The sequence below is a fragment of the Pseudorca crassidens genome, chromosome 16 (genome assembly GCF_039906515.1).
Source record: "Pseudorca crassidens isolate mPseCra1 chromosome 16, mPseCra1.hap1, whole genome shotgun sequence".
NCBI classification, from domain to species: Eukaryota; Metazoa; Chordata; class Mammalia; order Artiodactyla; family Delphinidae; genus Pseudorca; species Pseudorca crassidens.
The window spans coordinates 40,233,982-40,253,998 of NC_090311.1; the positions used below are offsets into that span (position 1 = coordinate 40,233,982).

The 20,017-nt window shown below is 36.7% G+C and overlaps 1 protein-coding gene across 3 annotated transcripts in view; it reads left to right on the forward strand.

The window, feature by feature from the left end:
• PRKG1 (protein kinase cGMP-dependent 1) overlaps positions 1–20,017 on the forward strand; it is a 1,185,098-nt gene that overhangs the window by 1,148,913 nt on the left and 16,168 nt on the right. For all 3 annotated transcript variants that reach the window (XM_067710145.1, XM_067710144.1, XM_067710146.1), the window contains 2 exons: positions 12,915–13,054; positions 14,181–14,270. In XM_067710145.1, the coding sequence (XP_067566246.1) occupies positions 12,915–13,054; positions 14,181–14,270 (230 nt within the window). The remainder of the gene's footprint in view (positions 1–12,914; positions 13,055–14,180; positions 14,271–20,017) is intronic.

Genomic DNA, 20,017 nt, shown 5'->3' on the forward strand with positions numbered 1-20,017 from the left:
CCACAATCCAATTTTAGAACATTTCCATCACTTTAATAGAACCCTTGTGGCCCATTTGCAAATGCTCTCCATTCCTACCCTCAGCTCCAGCAACTACTAATTTACTCTCTCTCTAAAGATTAGCCTTTTTTACTGCATGTTTTCTTACACTAAAACTTTGTTTTACACTAAATATTTTTATTTTCTACATGTATAATTGTAAATTTAGTTCAATATGGATCTGAATACAAAGGTGTTTAATACACAGCAACTTCATGCCTTTTTTCTTTTTGAAGTTTATGGTGATTTTATGGCTCCTTTATTACCCTACTTCAGCTTTGTTACTGTACCCAACTGCTACTGAACAGAGCTGTTTAAGTTGTTTCCTGAACATGGAGTTTGAGGCCAGTATCTGATAGGTTGTGAAGCATTGTCTGGCAATAGGGGAGTATTGCAAAATGATGGAGACAGAACAACCTAGTGTTTATACATGTCTAGAGGGTCTAATAGTTGGCTTGCTGGTTTACTTGGTTGTTAAAGTTTTATTATGCGTCTTTTGCCTCTTTCGGTGAATCTGGTTGAGAACTGTAACCAGAGTAGAGAAAAGCATACTCCCACAGTTTGGCACAGTTTATCTTATAGAATAGGACCTATACATTTTTCTCAGTCTAGGGTTTTCTTTCTCTTTCTTTCCTTCCCTTCCTTCCTTTATTCCCTCCCTCCCCCGCCACCCCGCCTGCCTTCCTTCCTCCCTCCTTCTTTCCATCTTCACTTATAGAACTTTTCTTTTCACTATAGGCCTTGTCATGAATTCCGTAAATTACCTCAATTTGGATTAAATGTGAGCTACTTAAATTTTACAATACAGACCATGGCCATATTGTTCCTGGATTACTTAGAAATCTATTTCCTCCCTGTTTAAAGACAGCCCAAAATAAAGAAATGATTTTATGCCATCCCATGTAACATGGATTGCCTGATTAAATTGTGTGCTGGTTTGTTTAGAGAAAATATTTGCCATTCCTGTTTTGCTGTTGTCCAGCTATTACAATTAGGATGACTCTGCCTAGATTTCCTTATGCCTTGGAGTCTGTTTTAGTGCTCTTCTTGGGAAAGCTACTACTATTTCTATCCAGCGCATGTTCTTTGACAATTAGTAACACAGAAAATACAACAGTTAAGAAGCAGATCCCCTTTACGCGTTGGGCTTGAGAGAACAGAGCAAATAAAACCTCCACATCCCAGGAGAATATGCATGTGCTGTAAACTCAGGGTGATGCTTCCAGAGTGAATCATCATGCTTCCTTATGCCACCTTTGTGTTACTTGGGTAATTCCCCCTTTATCCTTTGGCCCAAGCTATTGCCACAGGTTTGTTGGGCTGTTTCCATAAGGTTAAATATAATGAACGTGCTTTCACAATGCATATTTATTATGTCAAATTTCAGGTTCATAGAATCTTCCGGCTGGAAGGAACCCTTAGATGTAATTTAGTTTGGCCCTTCATTTTCTGAGAGGTGGCCTGAGGCCCAGTAAGATTATATGACTAAACATAAACCTATTAGTGAAAGATCGAGGACTAGAACCCAGGTTTCCTGTGTAAGCTTTTCTTTTCTTTTCTTGAAATATAGTTGATGTACAAATATTATGTTAGTTTCAGGTGTACTACATAGTGATTTGATATTTGCCTACATTATGAAATGATCACCGAAGTTAAGCCTAGTAATCATCTGTCCCCATACAGTTATTACAATATTATTGACCATGTTCCTTATGTTACATCCCTCTGACTTATTTATTTTATAACTGGATGTTTGTACCTCTTCATCCCCTTCACCTATTTTACCACCCCCACTTACTTCCCCTCTGGCGACCATACATTTGTTTTCTGTGTCTATGAGTCTCTTTTCTTTTAGTTTTGTTTGTTTGGTTTGCTTTTAGATTCCACATATAAGTGAGTTCATATTGTATTTCTCTTTCTCTGTCTGACATTTCACTTAGCATACTACTCTCTAGATCCATCCATTTTGTTGCAAATGGCAAGATTTCATCTTTTTATGGCTGAGTAATATTTTATTTTATATAAAACACACACACCACATCTTCTTTATCCATTCGTCTATTGATGGGCACTTAGGTTGCTTCCATATCTTGGCTATTGTACATAATGCTGCTATGAACACTGGGATGTACATATCTTTTGGAATTAGTGTTTTGGGGTTTTTTGAGTAAATACCCAGAAGTGAAACTGCTGGATCATATAGCAATTCTATTTTTAATTTTTTATAGGAACCTCCATACTCTTTCCACAGCAGCTATATATACCAATTTACAAGCCCACCAACAGTGCATGAGGGTTCCCTTTTCTCCACATCCTCACCAACATTTGTTATTTGTTGTATCTTTGATGATAGCCATTCTGAGAGGTGTGAGGTGGATTTTCATTGTGGTTTTGATTTGCATCTCCTTGATGATTAGTGATGTTGAGCATCTTTTCAAGTGTCTGTTGGCCATCTGTATGTCTTCTTTGGACAAATGTCTATTCAGTTCCTCTGCCTACTTTTTAATTAGATTGTTTGGGGTTTTTTTGATGTTGAGTTATATGGTTTCTTTGTATATTTTGGATATTAACTCCTTATTAATGTGATGTTTGCAAATATTTCTCCCATTCAATAGGCCAACTTTTTGTTTTGTTGATAGTTTCCTTCACTGTGCAACAGATTTTTGGTTTGGTATAGCCAATTTGTTTATTTTTGCTTTTGTTTCCATTCCCTGAGGAGACATATTGAGAAATATATTGCTAACACTGATGTCAAAGAGCCTACTCCCTATATTTTCTTCTAGGAGTTTTATAGTTCCAGGACTCATATTTAAGTCTTTAATCCATTTTGAGTTTATTTTTTGTACATGGTATGAGAAAGTTGTCAGTTTGATTATTTTGCATGTAGCTGTTTAGTTTTTTCCAGAACTATTTATTGGAAAGCCTGTCTTTTCCCCAGTGTATATCCTTGCTTCCTTTGTTGTAGATCAATTGACCATATAAGTGTGGGTTCATTTCTGGGCATTCTATTCTGTTCCATTGATCTCTGTGTCTGTTTTTGTGCCAGTACCTACTGTTTTGATTACTGTAGCTTTGCAGTATAGTTTGAAATCAGAGAGCATGATCCCCACCCCACCCCACCCCCACAAATTTGTTCTTCTTTCTCAAGATTGCCTTGGTTACTCAGGGTCTTTTTTGTTTCCATACAAATTTTAGTATTGTTTGTTCTAGTTCTGTGAAAAATGCCTTTTGCTAGGGATTGCATTGAACCTGTAGATTGCCTTGGGTAGTACGGTTATTTTAACAACACTGATTCTTCCAATTCATGAGCATGGAATAGCTTTCTAATTGTTTTTGTCATTTTCAATTTCTTTCATTAATGTCTTCTAGTTTTCAGGGTACAATTATTTACCTATTTGGTTAGATTTATTCCTAGGTATTCTTTTGATGCAGTTATAAATGGGATTGTTTTCTTAATTTATCTTTCTGATAGTTCTGATATCTGAACTATCAGACAGTGTATAGAAATCCAACAGATTCCTGTATATTAATTTTGTATTGTGAAACTTTACCAAATTCATTTATAAGTTTTAATAGTTTTTTGGTGATGTCTTTAGGATTTTCTATATATAATATCATCTCATCTGCAAACAATGACAGTTTTACTGCTTCTTTCCCATTTGGATTCCTTTTATTTCTTTTTCTTGCCTGATTGCTGTAGCTAGGACTTTCAGTACTATGTTTAATAAAAGTGGTGAGAGTGGGCATCCTTGTCTTATTCTTAACCTTAAAGAAAATGCTTTTAGCATCTCACTGTTGGATATGATGTTGGCTGTCACTATGTCATGTATGGCCTTTATTATATTGTGGTATTCTTCCACTATTCCCACTTTGCTGAGTTTTCATTATAAATCAATGTTGAATTTTGTCACAAGATTTTTTTGCGTCTATTGAGATGATATTTTTTAATGCGGAGTATCATATTGATTGACTTGCAGACGTTAACCATCCTTGCATTCTTGGGATCAATCCCATTTGATAATGGTTTATGATCATTTTAATGTATTGCTGAGTTTGGTTTGCTAATATTTTTGTTGAGGGTTTTTGCATCTATATTCACCAGTGATATCTGGCCTGTAATTTTCTTTTATTGTGGTATCTTTTTCTGGTTTTGGTATCAGGGTGATGGTGGCCTGGTAGAATGAGTTCCAAAACATTTTTTTCCTCTTTAATTTTCGGCAGTAGTTTGAAAAATATAGGTATTAAGTCTTATTCAAATGTCTTCTAGAATTCACCTCTAAAGCCGTCTGGTCCTGGACTCATGTTTGTTGGGAGTTATTTTTTATTATAATATTATTATTACTACTACTACTATTATTATTATTGATTCAGTTTCATTACTGGTATTGTTTGATCATATTTTCTATTTCTTCCTGATTCAGTTTGGCGATATTGTATCTTTCTAGGGATTTATCCATTTCTACTAGGTTGTCCATTTTATTACCATATAATTGTTCACAGTAATTTCTTATGATCCTTTGTGTTTCTGTAGTGTTGATTGTAACTTCTCCTCTTTAATTTCTGATTTTATTTTTGGGTTCTCTTTTTAACTTGATAAGTCTTGCTAACAGTTTATGTTTTAAAAGAACCAGCTCTTAGTTTCATTGATAGTTTTTTTTTTTGTCTCTATTTTATTTATTTCTGCTCTCATATGTATTTTTTTTTCCTTCTACTAACTTTTGGATTTGTTTGTTTTTCTAGTTCCTTTCAGTATAAGGTTACATGTTTTTATTTGATATTTTTCTTGTTTCCTGAGGTAGGCTTGTATGACTTTAAACTTTACCCTAGAAGTGCTTTTATGCATCCCATAGATTTTGGATTGTTGTTTTTCCATTCTTATTTGTTTCCAGGTATTTTTTTGATTTCCTTTTTAATTTCTTTAGGGACCCAATGGTTGTTTAGTAGCATGTTTTTTAGACTCCACATGTTTGTGTTTCTTGCAGTTATTTTCTTTCAGATAACTTATAGTTTCACACCATTGTGGTTAGAAAAGATGCTTGATATGATTTCAGTCTTCTTAAATTTATTGAGACTTGTTTGGAGGCCTAGCATGTAATCTGTCCTGGATATTTGTTCCATGTGCACTTGAAAAGAACATGTATTTTGCTGTTTTTGGAAGAAATGTTGTATATATTAAGTCCATATGATTTAATATGTCATTTAAGGCCAGTGTTTCCTTACTGATTTTCTGTCTGATCTGTCCATTGATATATTGGGTGTTAAATTTCCCTTCTGTTATTGTATTACTGTCAATTTCTCCCTTTATAGCTGTTAATATTTGCTTAATGTATTTAGGTGCTCCTAAGTTGGGTGTACATATATTTGCAGTTGTTGTATCTTCTTTTTGGCTTGATCCCTTGATCATTACATAATGCCCTTCTTTGTCTCTTGTTATAGTCTTTGTTTTAAAGTATATTTTGTCTGATATTAAGTATTGCTACCCTGGCTTTCTTTTCATTTGCATTTGTATGGAATATCTTTTTCAATCCACTCCCTTTCATTCTGTGTGTGTCTTTAGATCTGAAGTGAGTCTTTTGTAGGCAGCATATAAATGGATCTTGGTTTTGTATCCATTCAGCTATTCTATGCCTTTTGATTGGAGCATTTAGTCCATTTATATGTAATGTAATTATTGATAGGTATGTACTTACTGTCATTTTGTTAATTGTTTTCTGGTTCTTTTTGTAGTTCTTTTTTGTTCCTCTCTTCTTCTTTTGCTCTTTTTCCTTGTGATTTGATGAGAATCTTTACTGTTATGTTTGGATTTTTTTTCTCTCTTTTTGTGTGTTTATCTATTACAGGTTTTTGCTTTGTGGCTCCCATGAGGTTCATATATAACAACATATATATTATTATAGTAATATTTTACATTGATGAGCTCAAGGTCAAACACATTCTAACAACTCTACATTTTTACTTCCCCTCTCCTGTTTAATTTTTTTGACATCATGTTTTGTTATCTTTTTTGTGTGTATCCCTTAACTACTTACTGTGAATATAGATAATTTTACTACTTTTGTCTTTTAACCTTCCTGCTAACTTTGTAAGTAGTTGATCTATTGCCTTTACCAGTGAGATTTTTTCTTTTTATAATTGTTATATTTCTAATTATGGCCTTTACTGCCTAGAGAAGTTCCTTTAACATTTCTTGTAAAGCTGGTTTTTGTGGTGCTGAACTCTTAGGTTTTGCTTGTCTGTAAAACTCTTTACCTCTTTCAAATCTGAATGATAACCTTGCTGGGTAGAGTATTCCTGGTTGTAGGTTTTTTTCCTTTCATCACTTTAAATATATTGTGCCACTCCCTTTTAGACTGCAAAGTTTCTGCTCAAAAGTCAGCTGATACCTTATGGGATTTCTCTTGTACATACTATTTTCTTTTTTCTTGATGCTTTTAAGATTCTCTCTTTATCTTTAGTTTTTGCTATTTTAACTATAATGTGTCTTGGTGTGGACCTCTTTGGGTGGATCTTGTTTGGGACGCTGTGCTTTCTGAACCTGGATGTGTTTCCTTCCCTAAGTTGGGGATATTTTTGACTATTATCTCTTCAAGTAAGTCCTCTGTCCCTTTCTCTCTTCTGCTTTTGGGACTCCTATAATGTGAATGTTAGTACACTCAATGTTGTCTCAGAGGCCTCAAACTATCCTTATTTTTTTTTAATCCTTTTTTTCATTTTTCTGTTCAGCTTGGGTGATTTCCACTACTCTTTTAGATCACTTATCCATTCCTCTGTATCATCTAATCTACTTTTGATTCTTTCTAGTGTATTTTTCATTTCACTTAATGTGTTCTTCAGCTGTTTTGTTCTCTTTATATCTTCTTAACTCTTTGTTGAAATTCTCTGTTTAGCCATTCTTCTCCCAAGCTCAGTGGGCATTTTTATGAACATTATCTTGAACTCTTTACTGGGTAGAGTGCTTATCTGCACTTCATTTAGTTCTTTTTCTCAGGTTTTGTCTTGTTCCTTTGGTCAGAACATATCCCTCTTTCTCCTTATTTTGCCTAAGTCTCTGGTTTTATTTCTGTGTATTAGGTATGTTGATTATATTTTCTGATCTTGAAGAAGTGTCCTTATGTGGGAGATAGCCTATGTGTCCCAGCAGTACACTCCCCTCTGGTTAGCAGAGCTGTATGCTCTAGGGGAGGCCCCTCTGTGGGCCACTTGCACACTTCTGTTGTTGTAGGGCTGACTACTGTGGGTGCGCTGGTAAGCAGGCTTGCCCCACCCAGGCCAGTTGGCTCCAAGGCTGTACGTCATGCAGTGGCTGCAGGCCCCACTGGAGGGTAGGCTTCCTGCATAGCTGGTGCTAGTCCCACTGGTGGTGGGGCTGAGTCCCCACACAGCAGTATGCATGACCTGGGCCAGAGAGGCAGGGTGCATCTTGGGGCAGGTGCCAGCCTGGGTCTGGTGCCGAGTACCCAGCACTATCAGGATAGACAGAGGATTCCAAAGTTGCACTTGCCAGCGCCTGTGTCCACATGGTAGAATGAGCCCCCTAAAATGGCTGCTGCCAGTGTCTTCATCACCAAGGGTGCTCCTACTTGCCCCCTGCCTCTCCAGAGGCTCCCTAAGATTAGTAAGTGGGTCTGATCCAGGGTCCTTTCAAACTACCGGGACTTGGAGTGTGTGAGATTTTGTGCACGCCCTTTAAGAGTGAAGTCTCTGTTTCCTAAAGCCCTCCTGCTCTCCCAAACACAAACCTCACTGGTTTTCAAAGCCAGACGTTATAGGGGCTCATATTGCAGGTGTAGGACTCACAGGCCAGGGAGTCCAGTATGGGACCTGGACCCCTCGCTCCTTGGAGAGGACTTCTATGATTGTGATATTCCTCCTATTTGTGAGTTGCTGACCCAAGGGTGTGGGTCCTGACAATACTGTGTTTTTGTCCCCCCCTCCTGTCTCATGGTAGTTCCTTCTTTATGTTTTTAGTTGTAGAAAATCTTTTCTGCTAGCCTTCAGGTCGTTCTCATAGATGGTACCTCTGTAAGTAGTCATAATTTTGGTGTGTCTGTTAGAGGATGTGAGTTCAGGGTCTTCCTACTCTGCCATCTTGGCCACCTCCTCCTGTATAAGCTTTTCTAAGCTCACTTCATCATCTTTGTTCTATAGTATTAGCTTACCTAAGTGAGTCATCCTTTCTCGTTGTGCATGGAAATGTAATTTGAACTAGTTTACAAAGGAATTTTGCATAATAATAGGCCAAGTGATATTGACAGTTCAAACCTTATATTTAATAAAACATTTTAATTACAGTATAGTTCAGAAATTCATTTTCTTCCAAAATAATGAAAAGATATCTGCAGTGCAAAATAAACTATGAACTGTTAATAACAAGTTAAATAGATGAATGGACAAACAGATTCTAAGGACCAGCTCCCAGTCATTGTCACTGAGCTAGTTTTAACCTTGCTCTGATCATAACCCTCCTTCCTCGCAAGAGCGAAGAATTAGGTCCAACAGGAGACAAGCCTTTATAAAGCAAGTACCTGCCCCAGATAAAAGAAAGCATGTATTTAAATACAGCCAGCAATTGTGTCTTCAAAGCTCTTTATAATGCTGGTGGCATTGCCTCTCACCTTCAGGTCAGTATTATTTGGGCACCAGCTAGAACCTGATAGTTAAGAACGTGTCAAAATCTTTGTCAAAAATTCCCACATTAAGATTCACTTTGCTCAAGGATACATTCCTTCAAATGGCAACACAGTGATTCACACTGAAGTACTGTAAATGAAACTTTTTCCAATTTTAATTTCTGATATAGCACATAGCATTACTTGTAAAACATAGAATATATTGAGTATTAGCATTTTCTCATTCATGTCTCCTTTCTAGAAACCTTGAGAGTGAAACCAGTATGGTACAAGGGCCAGCAATCTTTTAGATGTAGCTTCTCAAACCTCTACTATTCCCTTGGTAGAACTGAAGTGGATGGGGTGGGAATAGGAATGGGTACAAAGTGGCATTCATCCTGTGGTGGATCATATTTTGAGAAAATTGCTTTGGCCTGAAGAGACCATTAAACTAAGAAGCACAAAAGAATAAAGGCAACTAACTGAATGTGTTCTCTGTTCCAGACACTGTGTTTGATATATAGGCCCTTTTATTTCATGTTCACAGGTAACCTAAGAGAATTATCCACATATTACAGATGAGGAAACAAAGAGTTTCAGAAATTTGTCCAAGATCACAATCAAAAAAAAAAAAGGTTGAGATTTAAACAAAGGTAGTCAAATTTCAAAGCTCACCTTCTCAACCAGTGCATTAGCCTGTACATCTAGATGGGGTTAGGATAGTCTGCAAAGACAAACCTGGGAATCATGCCTAACCACCCAGGCTGGGAAGGATTCCTGAACAAGAAGAAGAAATGTATTCCTTTCCCCTTCTTTTGCCTTCCTCTGTTCACACTCAGCATCTATGTCATATCTCTAGCTGGCCTGCTACAAAATCATCATCATCTCAAACTGGCACAAGTGGACTTGGTATAATTAATTTGACCAACAGGACAAATAAAAAGCACACTAAATTTCACCGTAAAATTTTTCATGTATTAGTTTTGTGAAAACACTTTCATAATAAAGCATAATAGCTTAGGCTCTTGAAATACAAATTGCTGTAACTTACACTGAGAGTTTATATTGAAAGAAAAAATTATGGCACGTACTTTAAGGAGATGAATAGTGTGGCTCAGCCCGAACTTGAATAGGTTGCTATCCTATACAGAACTTCTCAAGGTCTTTGCATACATGGAATTCTAATAGAGTGGTTTCCACTGAACCAGATCCTTTGAGAGAGTCAGACAATAATAAATAGCTATTCTGATTTAAAAGAGACCTAAAATTTTTTTTTCCATGACCAGAGTCATTATTTTTACTTACCATAAAAGTGAGATATGCTAATTGTATAAAAATTGAGCGATTCAAAAAAGTTAAAAAGAGCTAAATCAACTAAAAATCTCCCTAAGAGAAAACCATTGTTAACATATCAGTGAACACATTTCTTTTTGTCTCTTCATAAATTTATTTTGTATTTAGATGTAGATGGATAACTGTCCCCAAGACCCAGATGATATTATCCTAGAGATGATGTTACTAATATAGTAGGCTTTTGGGGAATAATATCACATTTTAGTCATTCAAGGAAAAGCAAGGTTAAGAAAACATCTTGTAAATATAACAACTGAAAATTCAGAGCTGTATCACATAGTTATTTGTCATGTATACTTCCTGTGAAGCATCAGCATTTAGAAATCTTTTCTTCCTTTTTTATGAATAATGGCAGTTTTGGAAAGAAGAAAAAGAGCAAATGCTACATACTTGTCATTTATAGCTTCCCTTGTTTTTATCCTGCTAACCTCAGAGATACACAGTACGGAGCTGAGATACTAGCTCTCTTTGTGGCTTTGCCAGTGATAAGTCATCATGGCTTATTTCATCCTTTCTTTGATTCATTTAGTCAACAAACATTTAATGAGCATTTATCCTTTGTCAGGCACAGTGGACAAAAAAATCCCCAGTCTTGGGTTGCTTACAGACTGGTGAAAAGAGACAGATACTAAACAAGTAATCAGAATAAATATTTGGTGCATTCGCTTGTGATAAGAGCTATAGAGAACACTAAAAAAGGGAAGGGAGAAGTAGGTGATTACTCTTTCATGTAGACTGGTGTGAGGAGAGACTTTCTGATTAGGAAACATTTGAGCAGAGAATTTAGGGAACTGAGAGGGCAAGCCCTGAGGATAACTGTGAGACAATATTCAGGCAGAAGAACAGCATGTGCAAATGGCCTGAAGCAAGAGCTTGCTGTTATGCTCAAGGAGCAGCAAGATGGCCAGTGTGACCTGAGCACAGTGAGCAAGGAGGAAGTGAGGCTTACAGGGAATGGGGGTTCAGATAATGTAGGGCCTTGTCGGACTGTGTGACAGCTTTGTCTTTACCATGAGTGAGATGGGAAGCCACTGCAGTGTTTTGAACAGAGAAGTGACTTGATCTGGCCTTGTTTTCAAGACAACATTTGATCTACCCAAGGTACACGTAGAGAGACCATCACTGAATGCCCATGCGGTGGCACTTTCTCATTTAAGGTCCCAATAACTCCATACAGTAGGTGGCGTTATCCTCAGCAAAAACTGGGCCTCAGAGCAGTTACTCAACTGCCTAAGAGGACTGAGAGAGGCCTTAAGTGGAGTCAGGATTTAAGTCCAGACCTGTTACCCTAAAGCCAGGGTTCTTTCCTCCTAACCTGTGCACCAGTTAAAATGTGTGTTACCATCTCTAAAGAGCATAATTTGTACATTAGGTGTGTGATCTACTCTTCAGTCATTTACCTGGGTCAGACTCTAAAGAGGGAATACGATCTGATTTCTTCTCCTCTGAGTGTTAGTACTCTGACACAGCTCATTTTTCATGTCATCTTTCTTATCCAGATTTCTTTTAGAAGTGGGTTTTCACATTTTTGTATTTTACTATGAACTATAGCTGAATTCATTTGTATCACACTCATCTGTCATCTCAAAGAGTTTCAGAAATGGAGTAGAGGGCCTTTAGCTGGTTAAGGCATTTTCAAATATCCATTTTCCCCTCTAACCTGTCATATAGATTCTCAGATGCTGGCAGCAAACTGAGGCCTATTTATTTGAAGTGTCCTCGTGTTTTCTTCCAAAGAGCTTGCCACATTAATGTTCTCTCAATGGAATTCAGTCTGTCCATGTGTACATGAGCAATACACTTAAGACCTTCACTATCCCTGCACTATCCCTGCAGCTAAAGTAAACAGTTCACAACTAAAGAGGGGACAGCCCCACTTCAGCTGAAAAGCAGGAACAGCTTATCATGTTATTTCTCCAAGGCTTTCATTAGTTCAGAAAAACATGGGCTGTTTGGTATTATCTTGAGAATTCTGTGGTTTGAGAACACTCAATGGTAACGCTTTTATATTGCCATTAAGTGATTAGCTCAGTTATCTCTCTTCTTTTCCTTGCAAGTCACCTTGTTGAAATATTGTGTAAAACAGTGAACACAGACCAGTCTGAGGAATGTCATCTGGAGGACCCAAGCTCTCTCCAGAGCCACCGAGAACCATGTGGGGCTGTAACAGAGGCTTGGAAGCATTGGGGACATCAAGGTTCAGTTTAGGTCTCCCAGTTAGTATAACTAAGGAGTAAGGTTTAAGGTCAGACAAGATTAAAGCCATCATGCCTATTTGAGAGGAAAAGAAAAGTAGTTTCCAAAGTCTTTAGAAAGAAATCTTGTTACTATCTTTCTTTTTTTTTAATGGAAGGGAAAGACTGTGAGATAAAAAGAAGAAATAACAGTACACAAATTTTCAGTCTCAGCAGAGACAAGGGTCTATCACTGAATTAAATAACTCTAGAAATGTTTGTGGACGAGGACTAAAAAGAGGAAAAGCATATAGGACCGTATGGTCCTACTTTTTCCTCACTCGAAGTAAAACTGGAGAAGGAATTTGTTTTTATTTTTACTTTTCTGACTGAAGGAGAAAAACTGTAAAGTATACTCAAACACATTATCTGAAATGAAATGAAATAATACAATGAGAATCAAATACACTTTCCCTCTTCTAATCCCAGTGGGCACAAAACTAATTGGCAATCCAGTTAGTGAAGATGCATCAGTTCCAGTGGAATGAGATTGGGCAACAGCTGTGAGCCCTGGATTTCAAACCCAGCTCCAGCAAGGCTTTACTGTGATACAGGTGGTGTTTGGGGTGTCATTTCAGTGCTCCATGCACCTGTTAATTTGGGGCTAAGAATGCATTCTGTTATATTAACTCTGTGGGGTTTTTTTTTCCTCACTTACTCCCTTCTGGCTTTCTTTAAGGTCCAATTGAAAAGTGAAGAATCCAAAACCTTTGCAATGAAAATTCTCAAGAAACGCCACATCGTGGATACGAGACAGCAGGAGCACATCCGCTCGGAGAAGCAGATCATGCAGGGGGCTCATTCCGATTTCATAGTGAGGTAAAGACCCTGTCCCAGGGCTCAAGTCCCCAACTCCAAGTGGAAAAGCAACCACATTTGCACTCACTGTTACACATCTGATTCACACAAAGAAACATAATTTTTAATCTGATTTTAAAAAAGTTTTTACTAAATAAAAAAACACTAGGGCTTCCCTGGTGGCTCAGTGGTTGAGAGTCCGCCTGCTGATGCAGAGGACACGGGTTCGTGCCCCGGTCCGGGAGGATCCCACATGCCGCGGAGCGGCTGGGCCCGTGAACCATGGCCGCTGAGCCTGCGCGTCCGGAGCCTGTGCTCCGCAACGGGAGGGGCCCCAACAGTGAGAGGCCCGAGTACCGGAAAAAAAAAAAAAAAAAAAAAAAAAACCACTAAAATTTTGATTCTTTTTTTTTTTTTTTTTAATGAGAATCAGATTCTGTGAAAAGAACATGTTTTTCCCAAAGGAGATATCAGAGTTCTTAATGTTCCATTTTTATCCTGTTATTCCAAGAACTCTGCATAGACCTCTGGTGCATGAAAGACAAAATACCAAAAATCAAACTATTTTACCTTGAATATTCTTTATTTGCATATTTTCTGAAGTTGTTAAAAAATGATATAACTATCCCATCTCGGTATTTTGAGAGCACTGATAAGACAATGGTTTTTTTTTTTAATACGCAGAAGCTTTTCTAGTTAATTTGCCAGTGGCACTTGATGAAAACAGGGTATCACATGAATTTAAGTGAACAGTGCATAAATGTCATACACATCTATATTTTAAAGTGTCACCTACTGAATATCCATGCACACTGCATGTTTATGACCACTAAATATCGCTCAAGAGGCCACACTTGAAACGTTAGCCAAATTGGAATTAGAGGAACCCCAGGAAGCCCTCTTGGTTCATAATCATTTGGATTAATCCATTTCAAAGGAGAGACTACCCCCTACAGTGTGAAAATCTTAGTCATGAGCCATCGCTTCCTTTTTCCTCTTTGTGAATTTAGATCTTTCTCATTCTTTTAATAAGATTTCAAGCTTGGTAAATCAACAGTAAGACTGTAATCCGGGCACCGAAAACATTTACATGCTTTTAAAAGACAGTAACGTTTATAATCTTTGTTTTCTTGTTTGCAAATCACAGATTATACAGAACATTTAAGGACAGCAAATATTTGTATATGTTGATGGAAGCTTGCCTAGGTGGAGAGCTCTGGACCATTCTCAGGGATCGGTAAGAGTTTTACGAAATTTCTATCATGTCTTTGAAAATGTAGTTGACTGTGATGGTTTGTAAGAAGAGTCCATTTTTATAAAGTATAGAAGTCATATTTACATATGCTTGTATTTCAAAATGTAAATATGGGTCACAACCCACGATATACATGTGATTGACTGTAAATAGGAAACTCACTCTGTTTCAGATTTGTAACCAACGATATAGGATTAGTCCACCATAAAAATGGTACCTGTCAAGGTACATGCAGAAGCTTTAGTTTAACTTGAATATCACAATCAGACAACTATATACCTAGAATTCACTTCATTGCTGTTAACAATGAAGAGAATTAAAGTTATTTTATAGTCGCAATCTAGATTAACTGTCAGTTGGATTGTTCCACTCATTCTCCAGATGGGCTATCTTTCCTAACACTGGGAATTTTTTCCAAAGTAACTTTTCCCTCTACCTTTACATTGCTCTTTGGTTTCAAAATTAACAGAAGTTTCCAACCATCCCTTTCAGGACTTACCTGGTCTTGGGAAGAAAAGGAACCCACTTAACACTCCTCTTTGCCCTTTCAGGGCAAGTAAAGTTGGTCTCTTTAGCGCTTATTTGTTTTTTTTTTTATTATTCAAAATTAATTTTCTATTTCCTATTTATGTATAACAAACTATCATTTAAAAAAAGTATTCTACCAACCCTAAATGTTTACTTAAAGAAAAACTACAATTTTCTGTGAATGACCTAATAACATTCAAACGGCATCTTTGTTCCTTTGAATATTCACCTTCAGACATCTTTTTCTTTTCTTATTTGTTACAATCTCACCCCACAGGCTCTCCTTCATCAGGTAACATCTTTCAGACTCAGCTATAGACAGCCCTAATGTCCCCAGAAAGCCATGTTATTTTTTGACAGTATATTATTTTGTAGATATCCCAGAATAGAACTAGTTCTTTATAAACTATTGCTTTGAAGTCTCATTCCTAATTGTATCCTTATGGTACCTTCATATCTTTGTACCCGCTGCCCTTTCAGGTCTTTTATTCCCACTGCTTTACTTGTATATGACAAATGGGTTTCTTTTTACCTTACTGTGTCCTATTACGTTAATGGTTTTTTTCTTAAATTCAAGGTAAATATGCCTATTAGGGAATGTATCATTTTGGCACTAGGGGACAGGGTTAACATCTGTACTGAGCCATTATATCATACTGTATTACTATATTACTGTTAATTAATTTTTGGGTACAGATTATACGCCAGGCATTGTGGTAGAGGCCCGGGATAAAATGATAAATAAAACAGTTGTGGTCCCATGCCTCATACAGGATGTAGCAGAAAGTTAATATTCTGATTTGTGAGTTAATATCTGGTTTATCCTAATGTGCTTCTACTGTATTATTTTTGACCTGACCTTCCAATACACTGATTTATTTGAAATCTCTTCCCTACTTTGTTCTAATTAGAAGAGGAGATTTACTGGTAGAAGTAAACATTAAAGCAATAATAAGCCACTTAGGGAAAGGAACAGCGATTTTAAACTTCTATTAACTTCTCTAACAAGACACCAACAACAATAAAATTTTTTAAATAGCTTTAAAAATAATAATAAAAGTTAACCTAAAGTCCACTCAAACATGCATAGACATCAATATTCAACTTATTTTTTGCAAGGAAACTGTTTCATATTTCTCCTTAGTTAACTTGATTTTGCATTTTTGGGGGTACATAAATGCTAGCCAAGGCTTACAAGTGAGATGTATTTGGATTTGTCGGGGTAGCAAAGGAATGCTATCAAGAAGCAGCTTGTCTTGGGAGGAGTGGATGGAGGGAGAAGATCAGTGATGGTCCTTTTTCTACCTCCACCAGACTGCTTACTGACCCTTTCTTTTGTCTTCCCTTTTATCTTCCTTGGATTTGGGGTACACAGTTGCTGAGTCCCCCCCAGTGTACTAAATATTCATTAAGGAGGCATGATCCAGAGAAATAGCAGCTACCTGATCCTTCCTAAAGATTCAGAGGGGCTGAAGCCTCGACATGGAAAGCAATGAAGCTGTCGTATATAAAATCATCTTGGACTCATTGTCCCCTGCCAGCTTTCTTTTTTAGATATTCAATATGTATGTAGCCTTACTGCTTTTATTCCAAGAGACTTTTTTTTTTCCTACGTAAGAAATTGCTAAAGGGAAAGCATAGTTTTGGATATCCAGGCTCCAATTAATACTGTCACAGACTAGCTTCCTCATTGCTTGTTTAAACTGGGGCTGAGAAATCCTAAAGATTAACTGTTAGAACCAAAAAAATGCCAAGAGAAAAAGGAAATTAATTATGCTATTTGTCACAGTGTATATAAAAGTATCCTCAGTCGAAATAAACCTTTTTGTTCAGTTCCTTTAGTTTTCCTCTTGGGTCCCAGTAAGTAGTAGTAAGGGAGAAGCTATTCTGAGAGCATAAAGGAAATGTATTGGTGGGAAGGTTAATCTGAAGAAAGGCTTGTGTGACCTCTGAGCCTCAGGGATTTAGCGCAGGAAGTCTCCTATAGCAATGACATCCTCCTTCCTTCACCTAGCAGCTGAGCTGACCATTTCCTGCCTCTCACTCTCTTTCTTCTCATCAGCATAGAAAAAGAACACAGAGCAGTTTTTTATTTGTTGTCAGGAAGAAGGAATTAAAATGATACCATATATACAAACAGATTTTGAGGACTATTAAATTTTTTTTTAATCTTGGAAATAGGAACTACAGCACTGAAATGTTAATTGTTGCAATTTCCCTGGTTTCTCCTTTAATTAGCTATCATGTTTTATCTTCTAGTTTGTGACTTTTTTCCACAAATTCTGTTCCATTATTTGGAATATACAAACTATATTTTATTCACTTCTCTATAACAGTTACAGAATTGTCAACCACAACTTTCTTAAAAATGTAAGTGGTTGATATATATATATATATAGAGAGAGAGAGAGAGAGAGGTTATTAGTATATATTACAGTTATTAGTATATATTACATTAATATTAGTATTTAATACATATTCTAATATCATTTACTTAATTTGAATTTTTTAAAGTGTACGTTAATTTTTCCTACAGAACGTATTAAACAATTACATAAGAAACCATAATTATCACATCTCACTTCTGGTCTCGAGTCTTCCTGGATGTGTTTTATAAGCCAGCAAGTGACTTTCTATATACATTCTCCTTAATTCCAGCTATTTTATGGGAGGTGATTACTTAAATTCCATCTTAGATGACCCATTAGGTGGAATCTGTGTCATTTCTTAATGTGGTTGAAAGTCCTTTAAGGAAATGAGTCCGTTTTCATAATAATTTAGCCTTCCTACTTTGGCAATAAACCTGTAGCATGCTTCAGGTTTATATACTCACTAATGATTGTGGTCACTAGTCAATGAAAAGAGGGAACTTGTCTTTCAGTGAGAGATGCTTTGTCTTTGTTACATTCTGCCATTTCAGGACTTGGTTATGGCAAGTTGATTAAACACTGTGATTACATTTTAATTTGAGTCTATCAATAAGTATACATAACCCTCAAATCCCCTGAAGCAAATTGTTGTTATCTACTGCCATCTAGCTAAGATAAAACACCTACTCCCTCCCGGAGAGGATATAAGGACCTATCCCTTACTTGTTAATTGAAATGACACAACTGTCAAGGCATAATATATTATTTCAAAGAGCTATATAGGGGAATGATTTCTTTCTTCAAGCAACTTTAACTGTTGATAAAACAAGCTTTCGTTTTAAATCAAATTTACATTGTCATTTCCGATTCTAATAGTAATTTTTCATTGTGAATCACCCTAATGCTGTGGTTTTTGACTGCTTTCCAAAAGGGTATTTTAAAATTCACAAATTACCTACATCAAATATTTAGTGATGAAACTGTGTTGCTGGTAAACATTTTGTGTGCATATATTGTGTTGATTTGTCACATAACACAGAAACAGATTTGAGACAAATTTTTTATTTAATTTTTAAAATCAGTTACAAATATATTTATATATGGGAGATACTCAATACAGATCTGTTGAAGGGCTAGAAACCAGCTTTCTAGAGCTCTCCAAATTCCAAAATGGCTCAGAAACAAGCTGTCAAGAACTGAAGACCCAGTGATGGATGTTTATGGTCAGTTCCCTTCATGATGAAAAAAGGAGGGTTTTGATTGGTAAGCAATATAAGGATAATTTTCACCTGTACACTTGGGAGAAGCATGGAGAAAGTGAAAAGAACAGAGATTAGCAGAAAACGCTTCAGAGCTGACTCACGGCGACTAGCCTTTGCAGTGAGAAGCAGCAAATATTGGGTTGGCCCAAAAGTTCGTTCAGGTAACATCTTAGGGAAAAACCCGAACGAACATTTTGGCCAATCCAATATTTCAGTAGTAGTGATAGAGTTGCAAACTCCCATCCCCAAGGACTGTCCTATATCAGTCACTTTTCCTAGATTAAGACACTGGAGGCGCTAAAGAAGAGGTTTTGGTGCTCAATAGTAATGGCTACTACTTACTGAGTACCAGATGTGTGCCAGGCACTTATTCTAATACACGCCTCAAGTTCTTTGTATCCTCACAACAACCCAGAGAGAGAGTTTCTGTTATTAGTCTCATTTTGCACATGACAACACTAAGACCTGGAGAGGTACAGTCAGTTACTTAAGATTAAACAGTAAGTGGAGGCCAGATTTGAGCCCAGGATTTTGCTTCATTCAGAGCGCACATTCGTAACCTACGGCCTCCTCTGATGAATCTGAGTTTGCATTAGGATTTTTTTCGTCTTTCTGCTAATGATCAGCTTGTTCAGAATATAAATATGAATACCATTCAGAGATGCCATGAGAAATTGATCTCTCATTAAGTGTGTACTCTCTTTACAGAAACAATGCATTTGTCCATTTGGTTCCATTTTATTAACAACTGAATATTAAGGGAAACAGATCTGTTGCCCAGCATCGCAACTGCAGAAATAACTCTTCTTCTAACAGGAAGCAAGAATTGTAGGCTTTTGAAAAGGCCCACCCATATTGCAATTAGACAGTCCTGATACAAGGAAGTAATCAATTTTTGTATTAAAACAAGGCATGTAATGTGAAAAAAGACAAAGCTCTATTCTATGTACTGTTTTGTTTAGATTGTTTTGCTTTGCTGTGCTCTCCATTGAGAAGGGATTGAAGTCATATACAGCACTCAGTATAAAGTTGCTCATTAATTATCTACACATGGATGCTTACTATTTCAGGCAAATGATCTCTCAAAGAAATATGCTGCTCTTGATAGACAAATATACTTAATTAAGGACAAAGATGAAAGGACCTTTAAGGTACTATTCTAATCCCTTTCCCAATACACAGGATTATATAGTGTTGGTTCTGCAAAGATAGCTCCAAGTCAGAAAACAATTGCAGCATAATGTATACCATTCATTTCCTAATATAGATGCAATTCTTCTCAAACTTTTTCTTGTCCTTATAGATTCACAATTGTTCCATCCAGATATTGTTGAAGAGAGATACTAGAAACCTAGTGATTACAGTTAAGAGTCTAGTATCTAGAGGAGTAGATATCATCATGCCCTGAATTGTATTTCAAAAGAAGGATATTCCCTTTGGGAAGAGCTAATTATTTCAGTGACAACTCAGGGGACATTAGTAGTTAAAATGCAGACTATACCTTTCTGGAAGACACTGACTATTTCTAAAACATGACCTGAAAGATGGCTGCATTAGCCTTAGATTCACT